At 42.6% G+C, this 23,591-nt stretch overlaps 1 protein-coding gene across 5 annotated transcripts in view; it reads left to right on the forward strand.

The window, feature by feature from the left end:
- PDE1C (phosphodiesterase 1C) overlaps nt 1-23,591 on the forward strand; it is a 292,459-nt gene that overhangs the window by 264,524 nt on the left and 4,344 nt on the right. For 3 of the 5 annotated variants that reach the window (XM_077302606.1, XM_077302608.1, XM_077302609.1), the window contains one exon: nt 14,348-14,410. In XM_077302606.1, coding sequence (XP_077158721.1) covers nt 14,348-14,410 — 63 coding nt within the window. Of the gene's footprint in view, nt 1-3,920; nt 4,779-14,347; nt 14,411-17,201; nt 17,308-21,020; nt 21,325-23,591 lie in introns of those variants that run through there. The other 2 variants (XR_013225262.1, XM_077302607.1) reach the window with 2 other exon arrangements.

Raw genomic sequence — 23,591 nt, forward strand, 5'->3', positions numbered from 1 at the left:
GACGCAAGTTCTTGAACAACCCCAAACCATTGAATAATGACATACTTCTTCTTGTCCGATCAAGTTTGCTGGATGCACAAAAGCTTGCAACTTGAATCAAACTTTAGATTCAACATGTGTACTGATGCCTCTTCTAAAGGATTTTAATTTAACTTTAAGCCATCAGGATCCTCCAGAAAGAAATTGCATCATTTGTCCCTGATTATGATTATGATTATGATTATGATTATGATTATGATTATGATTATGATTATGATTATGATTATGATAATTCAATTTATGATAATTCAATTTATGATTATTCAATTTATTATTATTTGATTTATTTCCCGCCACTACCTACAAGCTCGTGGCGGGGAACAATAGTCTTAAAATCCCCCATTAAAACCCCCACTAAAAGACTATAAAAATACTGCAAGTTATTGGATATCAAGCTATCTTTTGATAGTCCAGGAGAGGACTAATGAAATAATTAATGCTTACATTTGTGGGAGGGGTGGGCTCTGCAAAATTAAGACTTAGATTTGGTTCTTTTGTTCTTGGAAAAACTTGGAGCTTGATCCTTCAGCATCAGAATTAGATCTAGATGTTTGTGAAAATCACTCTGATGGTTTCTGCTGCTCTCGTTCCATGAGGGAACAGATTTCTTGGAGTAATCTCTCCCAGAGGAAACTCTTAAGAGAATGGAGTGCACTTTTTAAAATCCCCATGGATTACATACATTTGTCTCTGCCTTCAGTTCACTGAAATCCAAGTGCTGATTAACTGTTTGCCTGCAAAATGTTGCATATGCGCATGGTTTGTGCGGAAGCATATGGCCATCAAGTGTAGCTTGTATATCTGTGAAAAGGGACATTCGTGTGTGATAGGAAAGGGAATTGATCCAGGCAATGAACAAAGTAAATTCTTTGCATATTATTGCTGAACATTTATATAGCGTTTAGGTTAGATGCTTTAAAAACCTAATCATATTTGTCCTTGTCAAAATCCTATGGAGAATTACTTGCTTTGTGATTATTCCCATTATAAAGATAGATAAATAAGACTGACCATTTGCTGGCCACTTTGCTGGACTAGGAAGAATGTTGGACCCGGGTTTCCTTTATCCAGGCCCAGCACTCAGGGAGAGCTGTAGCTCAGTGACAGAACAGCTGTTTTGTATGTGGGTTCAATCTGGAGCCTCACCAGTTAGGGGTCTCACTAACAGGGAGTGTCTGTCTGAGACCCTGGACAGCAACTGCCTGGTAGAGTAGACCTTGATAGACCCAATCAGTGGTCTGACCGGGAACTATTTTTAACTCAAAATATCTAGAAGATTGAGAATCAGAGTGGTGCAGTCAAAGACTGACCACAGTCTTGCCTGTCTTTGGGGTCTAGTTGCCCCATGTCCTTTGTCTATCATGCAGCAGTGGATGCCAGTATGTGTTTTGCCAACTCACTCCTGCAAAGCACAGTGCTGAGAAGTGCAGTGAGGCCAGGTAGGCATCGGTTGACTGTCTTCCCTGAATTTGTTCTGCCTGCTTGTGAATCCAATTCTGTGATCGGTCCTAATTTTGTAACATCCTACTGACAAGTGCCAATTATCCATTGCATTGGCTTCATTCCATTTTATTTATTTATTATTTATTTATTTATTTAGATTTTTATACGGCCCTTCCCTTAGTTTTGTTGTAATTTCTTTCTGGTGAAATATATCATTTAGCATAGGTAGTTCTAGGGAGCTGGCCACAGAAGCAAAGGCAGATCTAAATTGAGTTACACCCTCCAACCAAAGCCAATAGATTTAGAAATGTATAACTCTGCTTAGGATGGCGCTGTGAAGAACCCTTAACGGGAGCACCACAAGCCAGACCAAGGCCCACGTGCAAACCTTTGGGGTGGCTTTCAGTTGTTTGCTACATGGATAGGTAAGAAATGAAAAGTAAAATTTCCCCCAGACTTTGACAGTTATTTTAAGAGCAGGAGAAAGTTGCATACACCACTAAGGAATACTGTATCGATACAAACCAGAGAACCTTAGCCTGAAATCCATTGCCGTGGATTTTGTGCTGAAGGTGTTGGACAGCTGGCTGTCCCAAATGCAGGTGAGCTAACCACCCAACCTGTTTATGTCCCAATAAAAACTGGGGTGGCTGCCAAACAGAAACACCCCCCCCCCCAAAAAAAAAAGCTTCTTGCTGATCTACCAAGCATTTTGCTGGCGAAGATGGAAAACTGGCTCTCAGCTGATTTCAGGAGCTTCTCTGCTTCACTGCCCAAGCTTCTCTCTCTACTCCAGAAAGCCTAGAACACAGGAAGAAGCTACAGGTGGGGTGAGCAAGAGTGATCAGCTTCTTGACGAGTTGGGGCACAGAGAAAAGGAGCATCCCACTCTTGTGCTGGGCCGTCCAAGTCATTTCAGTGTGGGGGGGGGGGGGAAGCAGATTTCTTCCCACCTCCAATATGTTATCTTGAGCAACAAAGAACAGGAGCAGATAGACAGCTCCTGTTCTCTGTAGCACATTCTGTTGGTCTCAGGTATAGGTGAAAGGGAAAAAATGTTTTCTACTTGTCCATCTGAAATTGTTGGAAGGAGCATCAGAGTACAGGGACTATCTGCTCTCATTCTCTGCAGCACAAATTCTCACTGGAGGAGGAGTGGGAGCAGACCACTTTCATTTAGAGAGAGAGGGTTCTTGTCCTATTCTCCTCTGCTTGAGTTCTCTCTTGGGGGTATAGAAATAGACTGCATCTCCCTCCCCTCCCCAAGCTGTTAGTTTGGACTGCAGAGGATAGGGCAAGATCACTCCGGCTTTCACCAGTCCGAGATCTCAGATCAGCTCAAATGAGTGGCAAGAAATGGACAATCACTTGCAGTTTGTTTGCTTTAAACATTTTAAAGCAACCTTTTCATTTGATTGGGGTCCTTAAGGCAGCAACTATAAAAACATTTGAACCACTGAAAGCAGCATTTATGATTATAAAATGATTCAATCAAAGCATATAAACAATACCAGAACCTGGGATGAGGGCCAATCACCATTATTTGGGGTCTTGCAAACCAAACAAAAAAGTCTTCACCTGCTGGTGGAAGACACTGATAGAGGGTGACAGACAAATCTCGCTGGAGAAGGAGTCCCAAAGTCTTACAGGTGTGGTTGCCAAGAACAGGAGTGATATTTTATCCATAGTCCAAACTAGCCAGGGAGCCAAAAGGGGGACTTGGCTGGGTCCCTGATCATGCCACCACCAACTTACTGCATCTCAGCTGGTCTGGGACTCAGCCAGTTTTAAAAGCCAGGAAAAAAAAAACCTTTCTAGCTCCTCCCTGCAATTGGCTGGAAACCAATTTCTGATTCCTCCCCACTTGGCCTGCAGCAAAATTTCCCCAGCAGGGGGATCAGGAGCTGCCTCCCAGTAGATCCCTCATCCAGCTAGTATTCAGGTTCTGACAGCTGCCAGAGAATAAAGATGAATAGCTGAACAGCCCAGCAGTACATCAGCTGCCTTATAAGCCAAACCAGCAGGTGCTTGAGCATCTTAAGTATTACTAAATGCCCCAAACCCACCAGTAAACAAAACAGGGCCCTCAGCCATCTCCTTAGTGTTGGTTGGTTCTTGTTTGCTGCATGTCAACTTTTAAAGGTCCGAGAGAGAAATCCAGGATCTGGGAATTTTATTTTCAAGGTGGCAAAAGCAGTACAACTCCCCTCCACTGGCTATCAGATGCTGTTACAAGTAGAGGGAAAGGGCTGCTATAAACCTTAACAACCCAAGTGCCCCCCACTTGCCCCTCCACAATCTGAATGTCTTGGGGGGTAGGGCTGTATGCCCTCCATTAAGCAATATCAATTGGGTTTTTTCCCCCCTTCCTATTTTTCCCACTTCTTGGACACTTGGAAGGAACATTGACAACTCTTTTTCTCTCTTTTTTTTTCCAGATACAGAAGAGTAAAAAAAAATTACATATAATCAAAAAGAGACTACAAATTTCTTGCATCATTTTATCTGATCTTCATTATTCTTCTCCTCCTTCCACAAAGGCCAGTTTCTGGGGAGGGAATTATGCAGGTTTCCACACTGCTTCTTCTTTTTTCCCCCTTCCTTCCACTGGCTACTTCGCAGTGAATGACTCTGGGGCTTTCACTCTGGGACATTTTTCTTTTTTCTTTCTCTTTTTTTTCAGAATGAAGTTTGCCCTTAGCAAAATTATTCTCTTTTTTGGGACTGGCAAATCAAGCAAATGTGAGACCTTCCAATGATAACGCTAGGTCCAGCTTGTGGGGAAAAACATTCCGATGTGGTGAAGCCAAGAACTGATCCGCATGTGGAAAGAGTCTCTAGTCGATTCCATGAGTTAATTTAATGTACAAAAAAAAAAACAAGCATTGAAACATCTGTCCATTTTCAGCTACAATTAAGAGTGCTATTTGTTTTTGTAAAAAAGAAATTCCAGCTATTTTACAAATACACTAATTGCTAAATTCCTAGACAGCTTTATAGTATTTTTCCAAAAAAAAAAAAGATACACTATAGATTTCATCTGCTTGATGACTCCTTGGTTTGTAATTGTGCTTCCTTTGATCCTTCATTGAGTCAGTTTTGTGCATAGAAAGAATGCACTCAGGTTCTGATTGTGTTGTTTATGACATCTTCTCTAACAAGCACATTGTGCAGAGGTCCATGCTGCCTAGTATCTCAAGCTAAAGATTCTTTATCTAAGAGCTTCTAAGAGCCAGGGGCATAGATTGCAGGTTGTCTGGGATATAGATTACACCGGGGTTGTCAAACTGTGGCCCTCCAGATGTCCATGGAATACAATTCCCATGAGCCCCTGCCAGCTGGCAGGGGCTCATGGGAATTGTATTCCATGGACATCTGGAGGGCTGCAGTTTGACCACCCCTGGTTTACAGGTTGATGAGAGGTGCACCAGAAGGGGAGAGTGCCCAGGTAACAAACAATTCATGAACAGTTCCAAGTGAAATCCATTTGAAATGTTTTTGTATGGTACACATGCACTTGTGCACACTTTCTCCTCAAAGCTTAGGATGGAAGATAATCCCATTTTAGTTTGGAAATCAAGAACTAAGGACTAAAAATTAGCATGTTGCCCAAGGTTCATTGCATCCTCAAGTTCTTCTGGGTAATTGCACATGTTCCAAAACTTCTTGTTCAGATGGAAGAGGAATCCCTTTTCCATCAGAGGAAGACTTAGCAGAAGATCCGGTATGATGGAAGAGTAATTAAGTTCAGCCCTATGTCCTTTGGAATCTTAATGCAGCAGGAATACATTTATTTGCTTGCAGCCTGATCCTATGCATGTTACTAAGAATTAACTCTCACTTCACTGTGGCTCACTCCAAATCACATAGACATAGGATCACAGCTATATATTTTTCCAACAGGGAAGATTTAGAATGAATAAATATTGTTGTTCTCCCTCTTTTAGTTGGTGCAGTCAAATACTGCTTTCTCATTCTGTACAATCTTGAGCCTTCAAGAGATTTTTGATACCTGCATATTTTTAGCCACACATTTCTATTTTTGCAGCATGCAAAGGGCAGTTTCAGGAAAGCTTGTCCATTTCTCTGTTATCGTGGAAGAATGCTGGAAGCTTTCAAAATGATCTCGATAGTACACGCACTGGAACTCACCCTTTTCAGAAACAGTTTTAGTTGCACCCTTAAAAGTATCGAGTCAAGATCCCCCATGGAAATAAAAGAAGGGCCCATGGTAGACCCTTTACTTGGTATGCAGGAGGTCCCAGGTTCAATCCCAGAATCTCCAATTAAAATAACTAAGCCCCTGGGATGTGAAAAACCCTGGAAAGCCACTGCCAGTTTGCGCAGTCTGATGCAGTAGAAGGCAGCTTCACGGATTCATGTGATGGTGCATTGGAGCATCCTTTTCAACGTCTCCTGCAATGCTTCTCATCCCACAAGCACACTCTCAGGGCTTGGCTTGGTGGGTGTAGAAGCTGCAGATGGAGAGAAGACAAATGTTTTCCCTCTGAATGTTCTTCAGCTACCTTCCCTCGTCTCAGGTAAGGCATTTCACTGATATCCTTCCTATTTGATTCAGTCATCTCATTCTAAAGCAGGGGTGGGCAAACTGCGGCCCTCCAGATGTCCGTGGACTACAATTCCCATGAGCCCCTGCCAGCAAGTGCTGGCAGGGGCTCATGGGAATTGTAGTCCACGGACATCTGGAGGGCCGCAGTTTGCTCACCCTTGTTCTAAAATGTCATTTGGACTGTTAGTTTTGGTGGTTGGAAGCAGGGAGCTTTGTGCCCTCTGCTGTTCCTTCTGTAGTCTTTCCTACGTATAGAAGAATTTTCTCCTAAAGATTCTATACTTAGCCTTGCAAGGGTAATCATTTCTATTCCTCCCTCTTCCCCACCTGTCAGTTGGAATAACAGTGCGCTGTTCCTGAGGGTGTGCTAACCCCAAGAACAAAGTGAGGGGGGGGGTGCGGTAGGAGAAGGAAGAAGTGGAAGAGTTCTTGTTTGCCAAGTCAACGGCGCTTTGGATAAACACAGTCTTAGCTCCATTTCTGTAAATAAATATTAATCAAGACGCACTGTGATTCTGGATAACTATGTATGGTTTTTTTCTTCCATACAATCATTGTCTGATTTGAGGCACTTCCCATTTTACAGCTTTAATTCCCATTGGGTAAAGGTTGTGATGATCTCAACCATGATTGACATGGTTGAGAACAATGTTGGGCTCTGAAGGGATTATTAACATTTACCCTGCATTTCTGCTGGAAGTGGAAGCAGAGGATATAGTTGGAAAAGCGGGTAAACAGAGATGCTGTTCAGCGTTTCCTAGATTTGCCAAATATGCATTATTTCACCCTCTGTTGGACCAAGCATAGCAGGTTTTTCTTTAAAAACGCATCCTGGTTAAGAAGACCACAGGGGTCTTACAAGCAGCTGAGCTGGGTGAGACCAAGGGTCCATCCCATCCGTCAGCCTATTTTACACAGTGGCCAACAATTTGTCACTGGAAGATCTACAAACATGGTATGGAGTCCCAGTTGCTGTCTTCTGGCATTTAGGGTGCTACAGCCTCTGCATGTTTAAGCTGAGAGCATGTGACTCTTTGTTTTAGCAAGATGTAGCAGTGCAGCTGCAGAAGAAGAGTTGTTGTTTATACCTCACTTTTCACTGCCCGAAGGAGTCTCAAAGTGTCTTACAACTTCCTTCCCTTCTTGTCCTCATAACAGATACCCTGTGAGGTAGGTGAGGATGAGAGAGACTGCTGTATGAGAACAGCTCTATCAGGGCTGTGATGGTCCCAAGGTCACCCAGCTGGCTACATATGGAGGAGCAGGAAATCAAACCCAGCTCACCAGATTAGAAACCACTGCTCTTAACCACTACACCATGCTGGCTCAAACAGTGATCCTCGTTCTGGGATATGGGGTGTTTTGTCTGTGAGATTTTGGAGGCTGTGTTGTTTTTCGGGGTGAAATTGCAGGCTAACTTGGAAGAGTGTTGTTCACACATACTACAGGCTACACCAGGGGTAGTCAAACTGCGGCCCTCCAGATGTCCATGGACTACAATTCCCAGGAGCCCCTGCCAGCAAATGCTGGCAGGGGTTCATGGGAATTGCAGTCCATGGACATCTGGAGGGCCACAATTTGACTACCCCTGGGCTACACAAAAGAATCGGGATTCCCTCAAGGCTTTCGCAGTGCAGGTACAGAGCCTGTACAAAACACTAACTCACTGCTCTCCAGAACAGAGTTTGAGTTCAATGGCACCTTTAGGACCAACAAAGCTTTATTCAAGGTATAAGCTCTCATGTCCATGCACAGATATCTGACAAAGTGTGTGCACAACTGGAAGCTTATACCTTGAATTAAACGTTTGATGTTGAAGGTGCCCCTGGCCTCAAATTTTGTTCTGCTGCTTCAGACCAACATGGCTACCCACCTGATTCTCATGGCTATCCAATTAAGGTCCAAGCTATGCAAAACAATGGTCACATAACAGAACTGTACTCTGCCATCCTCAGCTGCAGATACAGGAATCACAAGACCAGGGCCTATTCTGCACACAATAGATAATGCACTTTCAATGCACTTTAGAAGTAGATTTTCCTGTTCTGCACTGGAAAATCCAGCTGCCAAAGCACATTGAAAGGGCATTATCCTATGTGTGCAGAATGGGCCTAGGTCTCCCCTGCACAGACAGCTCCCTTTGCAGGTTTGAACTTCAAGCCTATTTCCCTGGTGTATTATTTTTCTATGTGTGGAGATTGTTTTTCACTGTGGGAGCACTTAAATATGTGATTCTCTGCATTTCATCTGAACTAGAACCATCTAGGCACAGTTCTATTGTGCAACCTGCTGTTTACGTAGAGGGTGTTGAAGCCAAAGTCCTTTTGTAGTAGAAGCTGCAATGAACTCATGTGACCTTGAGCAGGTAACTGTTGGAATATACATAGGTAGCCAACCGTGCAATCTTGTGCAAAGTTACTTCACCCTAAGCTCACTGAAATCAGTAGGGCTTGACTGGACTAACTCTGCACAGGATTGTACTGTAAATCTACGATGGGCATTCGTGTTATTATTAAAAGTACCGTGGAGTGAGCACTTCCCTTTCTTTTGCATGGAACATATTTTTATACTATTTTATATGCAGTAAAAAAAAAACTTGCTATTTTTATTTGTAAACTCCTGCTTACAGTTTTCTCAGAGGACCTGCTTGCTTGCAGAACCAAAATGATCCCACCTATTGATTTTGCAACATGAAAGACAAATATTCACAGTGTCTCATAAGCTTAGCACGTGGCATTGAAACAACAGACCCCCTGGGCTTTTAAGTGCCACAACGAATCCTTTTCATTACTGGAGAAAACATGTTAAGGTGTGAATATGATGTGCGTGGCTTGTCCCTTTATCAACAGTGGTGGTGGTATCTTTTGCACGGTACCAGAGTTTGAACCCTTTATAATGTGATGTGTCTCACTTGCTCTTCCGGTTACCTTGCATCACACAAGTAAAATCATGGAACAACAATACAAAAACACTGCGATGGGTAGAGTCAGAAGAAAGATTAGTTGTTACCTTTTAAAGTAAAATTCCAGAGGGGTAGCCATGTTGGGATTTTTGCAGCAAAATGGCGGGGGCTGGTAGCACCTTAAAGACAAACGGTTGTTGTGATAACTGCTTTCATGGAATGGAATCCTCTTCATCAGATGCGTCAAATTGGTTGTCAGTGGGCAGATACACATGCGGAGAGATGCAAAATTCATAAGAGGGGTAAAATGTAAAACAATGAAAAGGCAATCAAATGCAAGAGCAAAATTCTACCTCTTGAGTCTCATTGCCTTTGGATCCCATTATTTATGTTTCTCTTCTGTCCCTGCATAAGTGGGTATAATTCGTGCATCCAGTGGTCCAGAGATCTTATGCCTGAATCAATTTGTTAGTCTTTCAGATGCTACAGGACTCCAGTCTTTTAAAGTGTATCATTTATCGCAATTGCTCTAAAATTAGATTGTAGTACAGTCCCAATGAACCTATAGAAAATTAACCCAGTCTAAGTGCTCTGATCTTGTAGAATATTTTCCCCCTAACTTGGCACCATGCACAAATCTTAAAAACATTGTTTAAGTTTTTTCTCATTAGCAGAATTTATAGTGGAGATCTCTCTATTGAACTCAGTTGAGAGCCATATCACACATCAAGTAAGCAGAGGCAAATCTGGGTTTGTGACCAACCACATGTTCAATGGACAGCTGATGCGTGTACTAGTGTGATGTGTCCATCACATTCAAAATCAGGTGTGGATTGTGGAATTTTTGAGAAGGCTTAAGCAAATACTCTAGACCAGTGGTCCCCAACGTTTTTATCACCGGGGACCGGTCAATGCTTGACAGTTTTACTGAGGCCCGGGGGAGGGTAGTCTTTTGCCGAGGGACATCGGCGTTGCTGCCTGAGCCCCCGCTCCACTTGCTTTCATGCCCCTGAGTTCCCACCACCCACTGGGGCGCTGCAAGGAGCAGCTGCACAGTGCCATGTCGAGGGGAAGCCCCAGCCATGGCAGCCACTGGAGAACACCAAAGTTGAGCCGGCGGCAGTGTGGCAGGGCAGCCCCTGAGGCAGCAGCCAGGGAGCAGGATGAGGAGGAGCCACGGCCCAGTACCGTCTGATCCATGGATCGGTCCCCGGGAGTTGGGGACCACTGCTCTAGACTAGTGACCAAGTCCGTTGCATTCAGGAATACAACAGGCACTAGATTAGGGGGGTGGAAGAACTCTGTGGATGGCATTCCCCTCCCCTCAGGACCTGTAAAGGCTGCAGGCAGCTGTTAAGGAACTCACCAGCAGGGGCAACGCTCTTATGCGGCAGGGATATGCAGCCTCCAAGCCTCAGAGGGAAATGGAATGAGGAAGGATGGTCAGGGGTGGGGGACAGAAGGCGATTGGCTGGCCGCTAGACAGTCAAGCTAGTTGGAGGAAGAGGCACTCAGGGGTGGGACAGCCACCCTGTGTGGGTGTTAAGAGCTGAGTGACGCTGAAGCCATGACACACGCTCCTCCTCCAAGGCCTTACCAAAAATATTAAGTGGAACAGATCTGTAATTCATGCAGCCATTTTCCAATGAAATTTTGAGGTTCACTATGCCCATCCTAATTCATTGCTAAACAAGTCAGATACTCAAAGAATTAGCACATATTAAGGTTCTTATGACTTAGAATATAACATTTAATTGACTTGTGAGTAGCAGCGCTGATGGTTCACAATGTTCCGAGAATTATTTGAAACAAATATATTTATTGTAACATTTTAAATTGGGAAAACAAAGTATGTCATCTCTACATGTGTAATACAATTCCCAGCATTTCAGTTTCTGTGTAAATGAGTTCCTGTACATTCATCTTATTACCAAATAAAAGCAATGAGATCTCCACTTGGTTTGAATCCCAGTTCTGTGCCAAGTATGTTCATCATATGGATCGATGGAGTAGATTAACTCCATCATGATTACTGTCCTTCTCAAGGCAGTCTGTTCACTCACATGCAAAATACTTGTCTTCCTCACGTGGAGGAGTTTCCACTGTTTCCATTAGCAGAGTGGGAGCCGCTGCTCCATGCGTCTTTCCCACTCTGTTCAGCAACAAGAGACATGGAGGCTGAAGATGTGAAACTAGTCCCTCTTGCCCAAGATGGTTGACTCTTGGGCAGAGATCTTTGCCAGCCTTGCTACTTGGGAGACACTAAAATTTGAACCTGTGATAGTCTATGTATCAAGCATGTACTCTTTCACTGAGCAATTGTACTTTTCCAAAAGTTGTTAGGTCATGAAACAACTCATTTCCAAAAATTGTGTTATGAGTTATCCCTTTCTTGATTTATGAGAGAAGCTTTAAAGGATTCAGAAATGCAGACGGTAATGTTGTGGCTTGACTTAATTATACTGCATTCACTACTAAATAAAGCTCATTGAACAAAAATAGGAGACCAAGATATCCACATTACTAGCCTATCTTGATCTGATAGAACAGAGCTTATTAAACAACCTGTACTACACTGACCACTTGTCATCTACCATGGCCTTCCAAGTCTTTGACAACCTCTTTGGTTCTGCAGTCCCACACAGGCATCAAATCCAGGAGACTTATCCTCTCTGTATTGGATCACCATGCATGGATGGTGGGTTCTGGTCAACTTGATGGTTTCCAAGTTGTTCAGAATGAATATTCAGCTATGTAACTGTAATAGGTCAGAAAGTGACATGCGCTGACATAAGTACTGTGGTACTACTGTGTGACGCTTGTCAGGCTGTTAATTGTTAGGCACTTCCAGTCATTCAACAGAATGTTATGCTATTATTTATCAGGCTTTCAAAGTTAAAATTTAATCATATTAGCAAGACAGTAGAGAGGGAAACCAGGAGATCTGATGTTTTAGACTTGATTCTCATCAGTAGGGAAGAACTGGTAGATGAGGTGGAAGTAGTGAGCACACTTAGTAGTAGCAACCATGTGGTTTTGCAATTTGCAATTGTGGGAAAGAGAAAACCTTTACGTACTCATACATATAGGCTGGACTTAAGGAAAGCAGATTTTAACAGACTTAAAGGCATGTTGGGTAGAGTCCAGTGGTCAGAAAGATGTAAAGAGATGGGAGTCCAAGAGGGCTGGGAGTTTGTTAAAAGTGAAATACTGAAGGCTCAATCACAAACAATTCCCTTGAGAAGGAAAGGTGGAAGGAGCCTAAGGAAGCCAAGGTGGCTCCATAAGCAGCTGTCAAATGATTTGAGGAATAAAAAAGAGTCATTTAGGAAATGGAAGGAAGGCCTTATTACCAAGGATGCGTATAAGCAAATAACCAATAATTGTAGGGAGAGTGTTAGAAAAGCTAAAACACAATATGAGCTTAGGCTAGTGAGAACAGGTTCTTTAGTTATATTTCAAGTCAGAAAAAGACACTGCGAGAACAAGAAAGTGAAATTATAACAGATGATGAAGAGAGGGCTGAACTGCTTAACTCCTATTTCTCCTCAGTCTTCTCTTGTGAGGGAAATAGTGCTCAGTGTGGCAAAAATGTAACAAAATGGGGGGATGGGAATGGTGGCCTAGTATCACTGTTGGAGCAGTCCATAAACACCTATTTTCTTCAAATGAAACAAAGTCTTCTTTGTTGCATCCATGGGTACTAAAAGAACTTGCAGATGTCATCTCTGAACCTCTGTCCATTCTTTTTGACACTTCTTGGAGAACAAGTGAGGTGCCAGATGATTGTAGGCAGGCAAATGTTGTCCCCATCTTCAAGAAAGGGAAAAGGAGGATCCGGATAACTATCGACCTGTCAGCTTGACATCTGTAGCTGGCAAAATTTTGGAACAAATCATCAAACAGTCGGTCCTTGAGCAGCTGAAAGCTGTGATTTCTAAGACTCAGCAAGGGTTTTGCAAAAACAAGTCAAGTCAGACCAACCTTATCTCTGTTTTTGAGAAAGTAACTACCTTGCTGGATCAGGGGAATGCTGTAGACATGGTTTATCTGGATTTCAGTAAAGCTTTGGATGAGGTTCCATGTGATATTCTTGTTGACAAGCTGGTAAAATGCAGTATGGATCCTAATTCTGTCAGGTGGATCGGTAACTGGTTAATGTATCATACCCAAAGGATACTTGTAAATGGTTCAGCATCCTCTTGGAGAAGAGTGACAAGTGGAGTGCCCCAAGGATCTGTCCTGGGGCCTGTGTTGTTTAACATATTTGTAAATGATTTGGATGAGGGATTAGAGGGGATATTAAATTTGCAGATGATACTAAACTGGGAGGGGTAGCAAACACAACAGAATACAGGATGATCTTGATAGGCTCAAGAATGGGTCTATACTGAATAAAATGAAACTCAATAGGGACAAATGGAAAGTTTTGCATTTAGGTAGGAAAAACCATTGACACCAATATAGGATGGGGGAGACTTGTCTTGGCAGCAGTATATTTCAAAAAGGATGTAGGAGTCGTAGTAGACCATACATTGAACATGAGTCAACAATGTGACTCGGTGGCTAAAAACGAAAATGGGATTTTGGGCTGTATCAAACGGAGTATCATGTCCAGATCATGGGAGGTGATGGTACTGCTTTACTCTGCTCTGGTTCGGCCTCATTTAGAGTACTGTGTTCAATTTTGGGAACCACAGTTGAGGAGAAATGTAGACAAACTGGAGTATGTCCAGAGGAGGGCAACAAAGATGGTGAGGGGCTTGGAGACCAGGACGTATTAGCCTATTTAGCCTGGAGAGAAGACGACTAACGGGATCTGATAGCCATCTTCAAGTATTTAAAAGGTTGCCATATAGAGGATGACCTGGAGGGACAGATCAGAACCAATGGGATGAAATTAATTCAAGAGAAATTCCGTCTAAACATCCAGAAGTTCCTGACAGAGCGGTTTCTCAGTGGAACAGGCTTCCTTGGGAGGTGGTGGCTTCTCCTCCTTTGGAGATATTTAAACAGAGGCTGGATAGCCATCTGATGGAGAGGCTGATATGTGAAGGCTCAAGGGGGTGGCAGGTTAGAGTAGATGAGGTTTGTAAGTGTCCTGCATAGTGCAGGGGGGTTGGATTAGATGACCCAGGAGGTACCTTCCAACTCTATGATTCTATGATTCTACAACATCTGGAGTTGACTCACAATGCCAACTTAATGCTACAAGTTGTGACACCACTGGCACAATAGAGTTTGTACTAAATTTTACATATTTATTTGGTATTGGAAAGGCATCAAAGAATCAAATATAACTGGATATGGTGTCTTGGATGGAAACTGTTTTTTAACTGAGGAATGCATATGTTTTAATTCTTCCCTTCTGAAATTGCTTTTTATTTTTGAAGGTTCAAAGCAACGCACAAATGATGCACCAGTACCAGATTCTTCAAATCGGCTTACTTTGCCAGGTTAGTAAGTACCATCCTTTTGAAATGCCCATTTAGATATGACTCCAGAAGCATTTGGTCAAGATGTTACTAGTGTTGTTCTGTGATGGGAATCAACTCCTTTTGGTGTTATCATCACAGTTAATAAGGAAACTTCTTCTACATTCTTTGTTGACCAGTGGTCAATAAACCCACATACCTTTTCTTTTCCATTGTCTCATTATTCTGTGCTTAAACTTTTATATACTCTCTCATAGCTAGTGTTCCTGGACAGTGTTGCATGAGATGAGCAGAAAGGTTTTGAAACGAGTCTACAATGTAGAAAAGGTATCGGGCTACATTGAGATGGAAAAGGCAGGATGACCTCATTTATCACTCTGCACTTAGAAAACAGTAACTACAGTGTTATTATCTGCTTTCCATTTTTGTTGTGAAGCAGAATAAGAGAGGTTTTAATAAATTATCCTACATCTAGAGGGGTGGGAGTACCGACTTCTTTTTGGAATCTGTTCCTGAGCCTTTCACATCCAGAGATGTAGCATTTAAGCAAAACAATTAGGACCAGTACCCATTTTTAAAAATCATAAACTCATATATTTGTGTCCTGAATCGTATGCTATTGGTTTTGTTCTAATATGAGTGCATCTGTTTGTTGCAACTTTTCTTAAACACAGTATAAGACACAGGACCCAGATGGCATTATGCTCTTCTGTAGAACAATAAGTTATTACATTTTGTACGAAGTCATCCCTTCCAGATTTTTAGCATTCTCTGCTATGTATATTTCATGTTCTTTTAAAAAGAACATTGTTTTGTAGGTGTGTCCTTGGTTTTTATTTGTTTTCTTTTCTATCTCAAATTCTATTTGTCACATAGATGAAATCTGAACTTTTCATTGAGTTTATTCTCTTGAACATATCTAGCTCTAATCCTGGACCAGAATTTAATTGCATGGTTGCAAAGTGCACCAGTTAGTTTTAGTTGTAAGTCTGTTCAATGGCTGTGATGCAGCAAAAACCAAATGGTGACTAAGTTCCATTGAAAGCAAAGGAACAGTTCAGCTGGGGATAATCTAAGTGCCATTGCTTGACTTTATTAGCTGATTTGTTTTTATTATAGTATATTTATACACTGCCCTCCCTTGCGGCTCATGGCGGATTACACTGAAACTTTCATAATGCAGTATAATTCTTTTTGTTACCGTATGTACTCGCATATAAGCTGACCCGCATATAAGCCAAGGCACCTAATTTTACCACAAAAACTGGGCAAACTTATTGACTCGCATATAAGTCGTGGGTGGGAATTCAGTAGCTACTAGTAAACTTACAGGGTGGCCTAAGTGCTTAATCCATGCTCCATCATTACAGGCTTTCCCATCCAGCCTCCCTCCCAACAAATACAGAAAAGTCGAGAGGATGAATAGCTGCTGGTTTTTGTACCCCACTTTTCAGTAACCAAAGGAGTCTCAAAGTGGCTCACAATCACCTTCCCTTCCTCTCTTGATGCCAGACACCCTGAGAGACCACTGACAGATCTGCTCTGTGAAAACAGCTCTGACAGGAGAACCAAATAGTGCCCCCCAGGCCAGCATATCAGAGCAGAACAGCAGTACCCAAAGGTGGCAACCTACAACAACAAGTACAACAGCTACCTAACTGGGATAATGGACTACTCTAACTACAGCTACAGTGCACTCCCCCAGAACAAAACTCTGAAATAAAGAACTGTAAAACTGAACACTGAAAGAAAGAACTATAAAAATCAGTTTTCCATTGCAGAAGGCAATGCTGGGAACAACAAGATCAGCTTTCCTTTGCGGAAGGCAATGCTATGATTGGCTGGCTGGGAGCAACAAGCTGAGCTTTCAAGACCTTTGCAGAAGGCAATGCTATGATTGGCTGGCTGGGAGCAGACTGTTATTTCAATTACCTATATACCCTAATATAAGCCAAGGAGGGCTTTTTCAGTGTGAAATACTGTGCTGAAAAACTCGGCTTATATGCAAGTATATATGGTAGCTAGAGCTTGGTTAGTGCATTCAGTACCAGAGAAATGGTTAAAACATAGTCACATAATGGAGTTTTTAAAGCTCTCTTAATTAAAGGGATCCCTTCCTGTATAGTGGATCCTGTATGATCCTGAAAGCACCGGTAAACAAAATATGACACCAATGCTTGAACTTTGCCATAGGACGAATATCCAAGAAAATTATACATTTCCATTGTGGCTTTGTAAAATCCATTGGAAGTAAATCAGTTGTAGTACAACAACAGCTCTGTATACATTCAAGGCTCAAGGGACACCATTCTCAGGCTGAACACCACTGCATTCTCTGATTCTCCTTATTGCTGGGTCATAGCTGAGTTCTGTTATTACACAGATGATGGGACACTGTTACATTTGCTAAAATAACACAAGGTTCAGCCAATGTTTTTTCCAGATAATCCAGTGAGCCTTAATGATCCTTGGAATTGTTTTTCTCTGGCATCTCAAAGCATCCCACAATATAATGTCATCTGATACGTGCGGGCGGTGACTGAAAAAAACAAACAAACTCTGGCACCTGATCAAGGTGCCACCTTGTGAAGATCTTTCTTATGCCATTTCCTTGAAGCCATTCCTAAACTCAGGTACCGTACAGTCGATAGCATACAAGTATTCTAGCCAAATTCTGGCTTCCTCTAGCCGCTGTTGCCTAGTGCATCTTGTAGAGCTAGATGTAGGTATCTTCTGCTTCGTTTTGGTGTTGCTTGGTTTGTGCATTTCCAATGCGACTGACTGACGCCCTTTTTATATGGCATTCTTTCAGAAGACTAAGAGAAGACTTCAGAAGAGCATTGCTGCATCAACATGCCAGCCCAATTGCTTGGAGGCATTTTTAAGAAAAGCATGCGCTTCCTGCACAAAATGTTCAGGTCAGTATTAGATGCTCATCTAGCCCTCCTGACATGTAGAAAAAACAATCAGAACTCTTACAGTCAGGAGAACAGAGACTCAGAAATGGGGGCAGTGGAAGTAAGTTAACCCCATTGCCTCCAGAGCCTGTGTAGCTGCCAGGCAGTTCCAAGTGAAGCTCCCAAGTTATTGGACCCACCTAGCAGAAAGGGCAGGCACAGGGAATAATGGCAGTCAACACTGATGGCTTAGAACTAGCCAAGACCTTGTGGTTCATCACTGTCCACCTTAATGTGACCTTCTTAGCAGTCATTCGGATGGCTTGGCCAAAGAATCATCTATTCAAATGCAGGATGGCTGTGAAAGGGGACAGTAGGGAAGGAAGGCTAGCCATCTCCCTAGACATAAATGCTGAAAGGTTCTTTTTTCCTTTCTTTTGGGGGGTAGAAATAGAAGAAGACATGAACTTTACCAAGGCATCTAAGAAATGAATTACAATAAATTAATATAGGGATGGGAAACTAATTGGTTGGAAAGAGATTATGAAAGATTGAACCTCAGACCCCAGCTCTGCCATGTCCATAACTTTTGTCTTGGGCAAATTATGTATCTCTGCTTAATACAACATTTTGGAATCTATTCATTATACAATACAATAAAATACGGGTTAATAGACATCTGGATTATCTCCTCCTCCTCTTCCTCCTCCTCTCCTCCTCCTCCTCCTCCTTAAATTCTGACATAAATCACATCTCCTTCTCTTACAGTTGTTAACATTATTCAATATTTAACCAAGTGTATTGCTCCTAATCAAGCATCTTTTGTTGAGTTTAGAGTGATAGAAAGTAAATGATAGAACGCAAAGTTGTCAAGCGCTGACAAAACTCACAACAAAACTTCTATAAGAAGAAAGCTTTAATTGGAAGTAGCTCAGATCACTGTAACATCAGAAGTCAAATCTGTTCGATACAAGAACAGCAGGCACTTATCAAAACTTTTCTCCCACCCAATACTTTTCTCCCGGGGGGGGGGGGGGGACCCCTCACACAGGTGCCATCCCAGGCTTCCTGCCAAAGGTGTTGAAGTTAGCGTGGCCTTGGTCAGGCTGGCACCTCAGGCTGGCTGATAAGCTGTTTACAGGAACCGCAGGAACCAGGCAACATTGTTTCACAGTAGGGGGGGGATATGCAGTGTGAAAAGGCAAGGATAAAAGCAGGGGGATCAAAGGAAAACTACAAGCAGGGGTTTTGGTTACATGGGAATATTGTGGCTACATGGGCTACAAGGACAGAGCACATACACAGCAACCAAGATGGAGTCAGACAGGTTCACCGAACAGTAATCATGGCAGAGAACAGGGACTGATCCTGACAAAAGTATGCAAGTGATAGAACATAAAGTATGGATCTAGATAGGGTTTTTGTTAGTTCTCCCCAAATTTTCTTTGTTGTTACAGCCTCTGGTCCAGATGGGTTTTGTCCAATTAAATCCAATGAGCTCCAACATGACTTTTTTGGTTGGTTGAAAGAGACCCTTCTGTCCATTTTCACCAGCAGAGAAGTTGGTTGGACTACATATTGTTTGACTGCACTTCTGCCACTGAAATTGGAAATTTAGCAGGGTAACTTGGGAAATGATTCCATCAGACTAGATTTCACTACCTACAAGGAGTATTTGTAGGACATAACATAAATGGAGAGAATGAAATGTGTTCTATATTGCTCAGTCCACTTGGCAGAAAGCATATAGTGAGAAAGATCCTCTCTTTTTAGTAATTCCACCCTACCAAATTTAGGGATGGACATTCCTTTTTTCCATATGTCATCACTATGAATGGCTTGCATTGAACTGACAATTCATTTGTTTACTTAACATGTTTTTGTGCAATTTATAAACTAAACCTGGTGTGAAAATGAAGGTTCACATGGTTGACTCTGAAGGAACGCTCTGCAAAAGTGGATATTCAAATGGAATCTGTAAATGTGGGAAATTTTATAACAGCAGTTGTCCTGTGATCCAAATCTTCAGTTAAATCAAAAGCTCTGTTAGCATAGGAATATGCCCTGTTCCCATTAAATCAAGGCAATCTAGGAGACTCACTTTTCCTTTATCAAAAAATGTGGGGATATATTTATTTATTTATATATTTATACCCTGCATTTCTGCCCGAAGGAATCCAAAGCACCTTGTGGCATTGTTCCTTCTCCATTTTATTCTCACAACAATATCCCAATGAGGTTGGTTAGTCTGAGAGTCTCAAGTCTAACATAGAATGCCCATATGTGTGGGGATTTATCTCCCAGAAGAAGAAGAAGAAGAAGAAGAAGAAGAAGAAGAAGAAGAAGAAGAAGAAGAAGAAGAAGAAGAGTTAGTTCTTACATGCCGCTTTTCTCTACCTGAAGGAGTCTCAAAGCAGCTTACAGTCACCTTCCCTTTCCTCTCCCCACAACAGACACCCTGTGAGGTGGGTGAGGCTGAGAGAGCCCTGATATCACTGCCCGGTCAGAACAGTTTTATCAGTGCTATGGGGAGCCCAAGGTCACCCAACTGGCTGCATGTGGGGGAGTGCAGAATCGAACCCGGCATGCCAGATTAGAAGTCCGCACTCCCAACCACTGCACCAAACTGGCTCCAGTTCTACGTACTATGGAATCTGATGGTGAGCCACAGAAAAGTGACAGAATGGAGCTAGTAGGAAAAGACCACTATATTAAAACCTCAATCATGTTCAGTGTAAACCGCCCAGAGCTGCAAAGAAATGGGCAGTATAGAAATATAAATAAATAAATAAATCCTTCAGTAACCAAAGCAGTACAAAGCAACAGCATGAGTGAAATATAAATACACTATAAAGCCCATTGTGCAACCCCCCCCCCCAAAAAAAAACCCCCCAAAACAACGGGCTCTAGAAAACTGTTGATACTCAGGAGAAAGTTGGGCACCTATTATCTACATAAAATCAAATAAATTAAATAAATGCTTCCCTTAATATGTAGCACAATTCCACCCCACCCTCCCTCTCGAGGATCTCAGAACAGGATACATTGTTTGACTTTCCCTCATAAATCTCCCTTATGTGTGTTGGGGTGAAACACTCGATTTTTTCTGAGGTGCTCCAAACTTTATTTTTCCTCATGGGAGGAGGGAAAATAGACCCCCCCCCACACACACACACCATGTCCCTCTCAATCTCATCTAATAATGTGGTGGCATCACCCATGGTTTTTAGGGTTTTTTCTATTGCTCAAGAACCATCTAAATGGTGTGGGTCTTTGCCTGTTGAACTGTTCTAAGCCTATCACTTTCTTTCATTCCTCTAAAGTTATCACTTTACTTCCCTCAGCCCACTTATTCAAGGCTCTGTCTAGGCGACAGCCTAGCTGGGCATAGGCTGTCTGGCTTTCTTTTAGTTTCTTTGTTATTGAAGAGATTTATTTCTGAAAGCATTTATAGAACCAGGGAACACTCTGGCAGGTCTTCTACTTGTTTACCAGAATTAAAAGAAGATGAGGAATGTCTAATGGGGCAGCTTTATGTTCCAGGATTCATGTAGCAATCCCCCCTCAAAGCTACCCTTCCCCTTCAGGGCTTTGAACCAACCACCTCCTTCTTAAAAGAGTTGTCTCCCGACATACCAAGCAAATTATATATACAGCATGATGCTCTCTTTTCTGTATATTAGAGGGCTAAAAGTCTGCTCTTACATTAATATTTCTTTCTTTCCCCCCTCTAGATTACCTGAACTCAAAAACCAGCAACAATGAATAACTACCATCAGGAATCAGGGGCAACAATTTTTAAAAAGTAGTTTTTCCTTTCCCCAAACAAATTATTTTACTGTTTTTCTTTGTTTTTCTCTCCTTTGTTTTAAAAATTCTGGTCCCTGGTACAACCCAGTTCGGTTCACCATGCTCACTTCTTATTCCTTCTTCAAACTTTACCTGCACCGACTGTCTGAATGGAATTTATGCAGCCAACTGTACTATGTTGCTTTCTTTAATAAAGTTCTGCCACACAAAAATGTATTTTCATATGAACATGTTTGTGAAATGAAGGTTTTCTTTCCGGCGTTTGTATGAACAGTGATGCTGCTTGCATAAGATTTAAAATATTTTTTGTCAGGTTGATGCTTGATATGACTGTTCAGGTGTGTCTGAAGTTAGGCATGTTGAGCCAAGTAGAGGCATGAGCTATGCCTTAGTGCAGACTTTCTCAGTTGTGAGTGTCCTGCATAGTGCAGGGGGTTAGACTAGATGGCCCTGGAGGTCCCTTTCAACTCCATGGTTATATGATTTGTTGAACATTTATTGGGCGATATGACTATATGTGGTCATATTCATGCAACCACCCCCTCCCAAAATGGCCAATCATGGCCCTGGAGGGGGTTGGAAGATGAGGGGCCCCAGACGGGCATGTACACAGTTATGCTTCCCAACCATATTCTGCATGATTGCACCATTTCAAAGCTTGAAGAATGTTTCAGGGGTTTCTCAATGGTAAAAAAAAACTCGATAAAAGTTGCCTTAGTGCATAAAGCTTCACTTGATGTGCATCCTCACATGCATAGTTGCAGGTCTGATGTGGAGGCTAGGAATATTTGTTTGTTTGTTTATATCCCACCACTCTCTGTATACTCATGGCGGGTTACATAAAACCAATAAACCCCCCATAAACCCCCCAATAAAAGAGTCACAACTCTCAATATCCTAAAACACAAAAGGTGGCATAGTCCCCATTCTTTCCCCATGCTACAGTCAATCATTCTGGGGCATTGATTCATAGAGTGGTTTCATGTTGGCTGGAGGAGGGGCCCCAGTTGCTCCTAGTCCCAGCCTCAACCAAAGACTGGTGGAAGACCTTCATTTTGCAGTCCCTGCCCATGGCTTTCATAAGAACATCACTACTCCATGCGGATGTCACAACAAGTTCTAGTGTCAGGGTTTTGTTGACATAGGACCTGCATGCTACACTATCAGATGACTGGCTATTGGTTTGTAACTATGGCCCAATGTGGGAGGATAGAATTACTATTAACTGACCCATCACATCTGTTTAAAATCTGAACTGTAATAAATCATATCATTTATCCTCACCTTTATAATATATAAGGTAAAGGTATCCCCTGTGCAAGCACTGAGTCATGTCTGACCCTTGGGGTGATGCCCTCTAGCGTTTTCTTGGCAGACTCAATACAGGGTGGTTTGCAATTCCCTTCCCCAGTCATTACCATTTTACCCCCCAACAAGATGGGTACTCATTTTACCGACCTCGGAAGGATTTAAGGCTGAGTCAACCTTGAGCTGGCAGCTGCGATCAAACTCCCAGCCTCATGGTCAGAGCTTCAGACAGCATGTCAACCCCCTTACCACCCTGTGCTACAATGTATAAGAGTTACGCACAAATGAGGGCCTCCAGGTCCAGGATAGGAAATCCCTGGAGAGTCCACTCTCCCAAGCAGCCATTTTCTCCTGCCAGCAAATGCTGGCAGGGGCTCATGGGAATTGTAGTCCATGGACATCCGGAGGGCCACAGTTTTGTCTACCCCTGGTCTAGGGTGTCACTGAAAACTTGGCACTGAGTACTGCTCCTGGGCACTGGTACACTGATTGCACTGATTCTTCTGTCCTTGCAGAAAGGCCCTCTCCCCCTCACTTTCTTCTTCAGAGATTCTCAGATTGGACCTTAGTCCTGTTGGGTGCTGGCATCGCCACAATGACACTGGTTCTACCGGGTGCACTGCGCTGGTTCTGTGGCTGGCCTCACCTTGCTGGGTCAGATTGTAATGTAACCCTATCAGTTGTGGAATGTGTCTCTAGGGCAGGGGTAGTCAATCTGCGGCCCTCCAGATGTCCATGGACTACAATTCCCAGCAGCCCCCTGCCAGCGAACGCTGGCAGGGGGCTCCTGGGAATTGTAGTCCATGGACATCTGGAGGGCCGCAGTTTGACTACCCCTGCTCTAGGGTAATAATAGAAAACAATGGAGTGATTGTTCCTCAGGGGATTTTGTTGTGTTTCAGCTCATGGCCTTTAGGCCAATAGAGCGGTATCATTAAATGATAATGATATCATTAAATATCATTAAAATATTATCATTGTGCACAGGGTGTTACAGATGGAGGTGAGTGGTTCTTCATACTTCTTCCAATAAACGCGTTTTTGTGTTTTTGCCCCAAACTTTATTTGTTTGTTTGTTTGTTTATTTGTTTGTTTGTTATATTTATATACCGCCCTCCCCGAAGGCTCAAGGCGGCTTACAGGAAACAGGGGAAAATGTACAAATAACATATGGTAACAGGTGATAA

Source organism: Paroedura picta, chromosome 11, assembly GCF_049243985.1.
Source record: "Paroedura picta isolate Pp20150507F chromosome 11, Ppicta_v3.0, whole genome shotgun sequence".
NCBI classification, from domain to species: Eukaryota; Metazoa; Chordata; class Lepidosauria; order Squamata; family Gekkonidae; genus Paroedura; species Paroedura picta.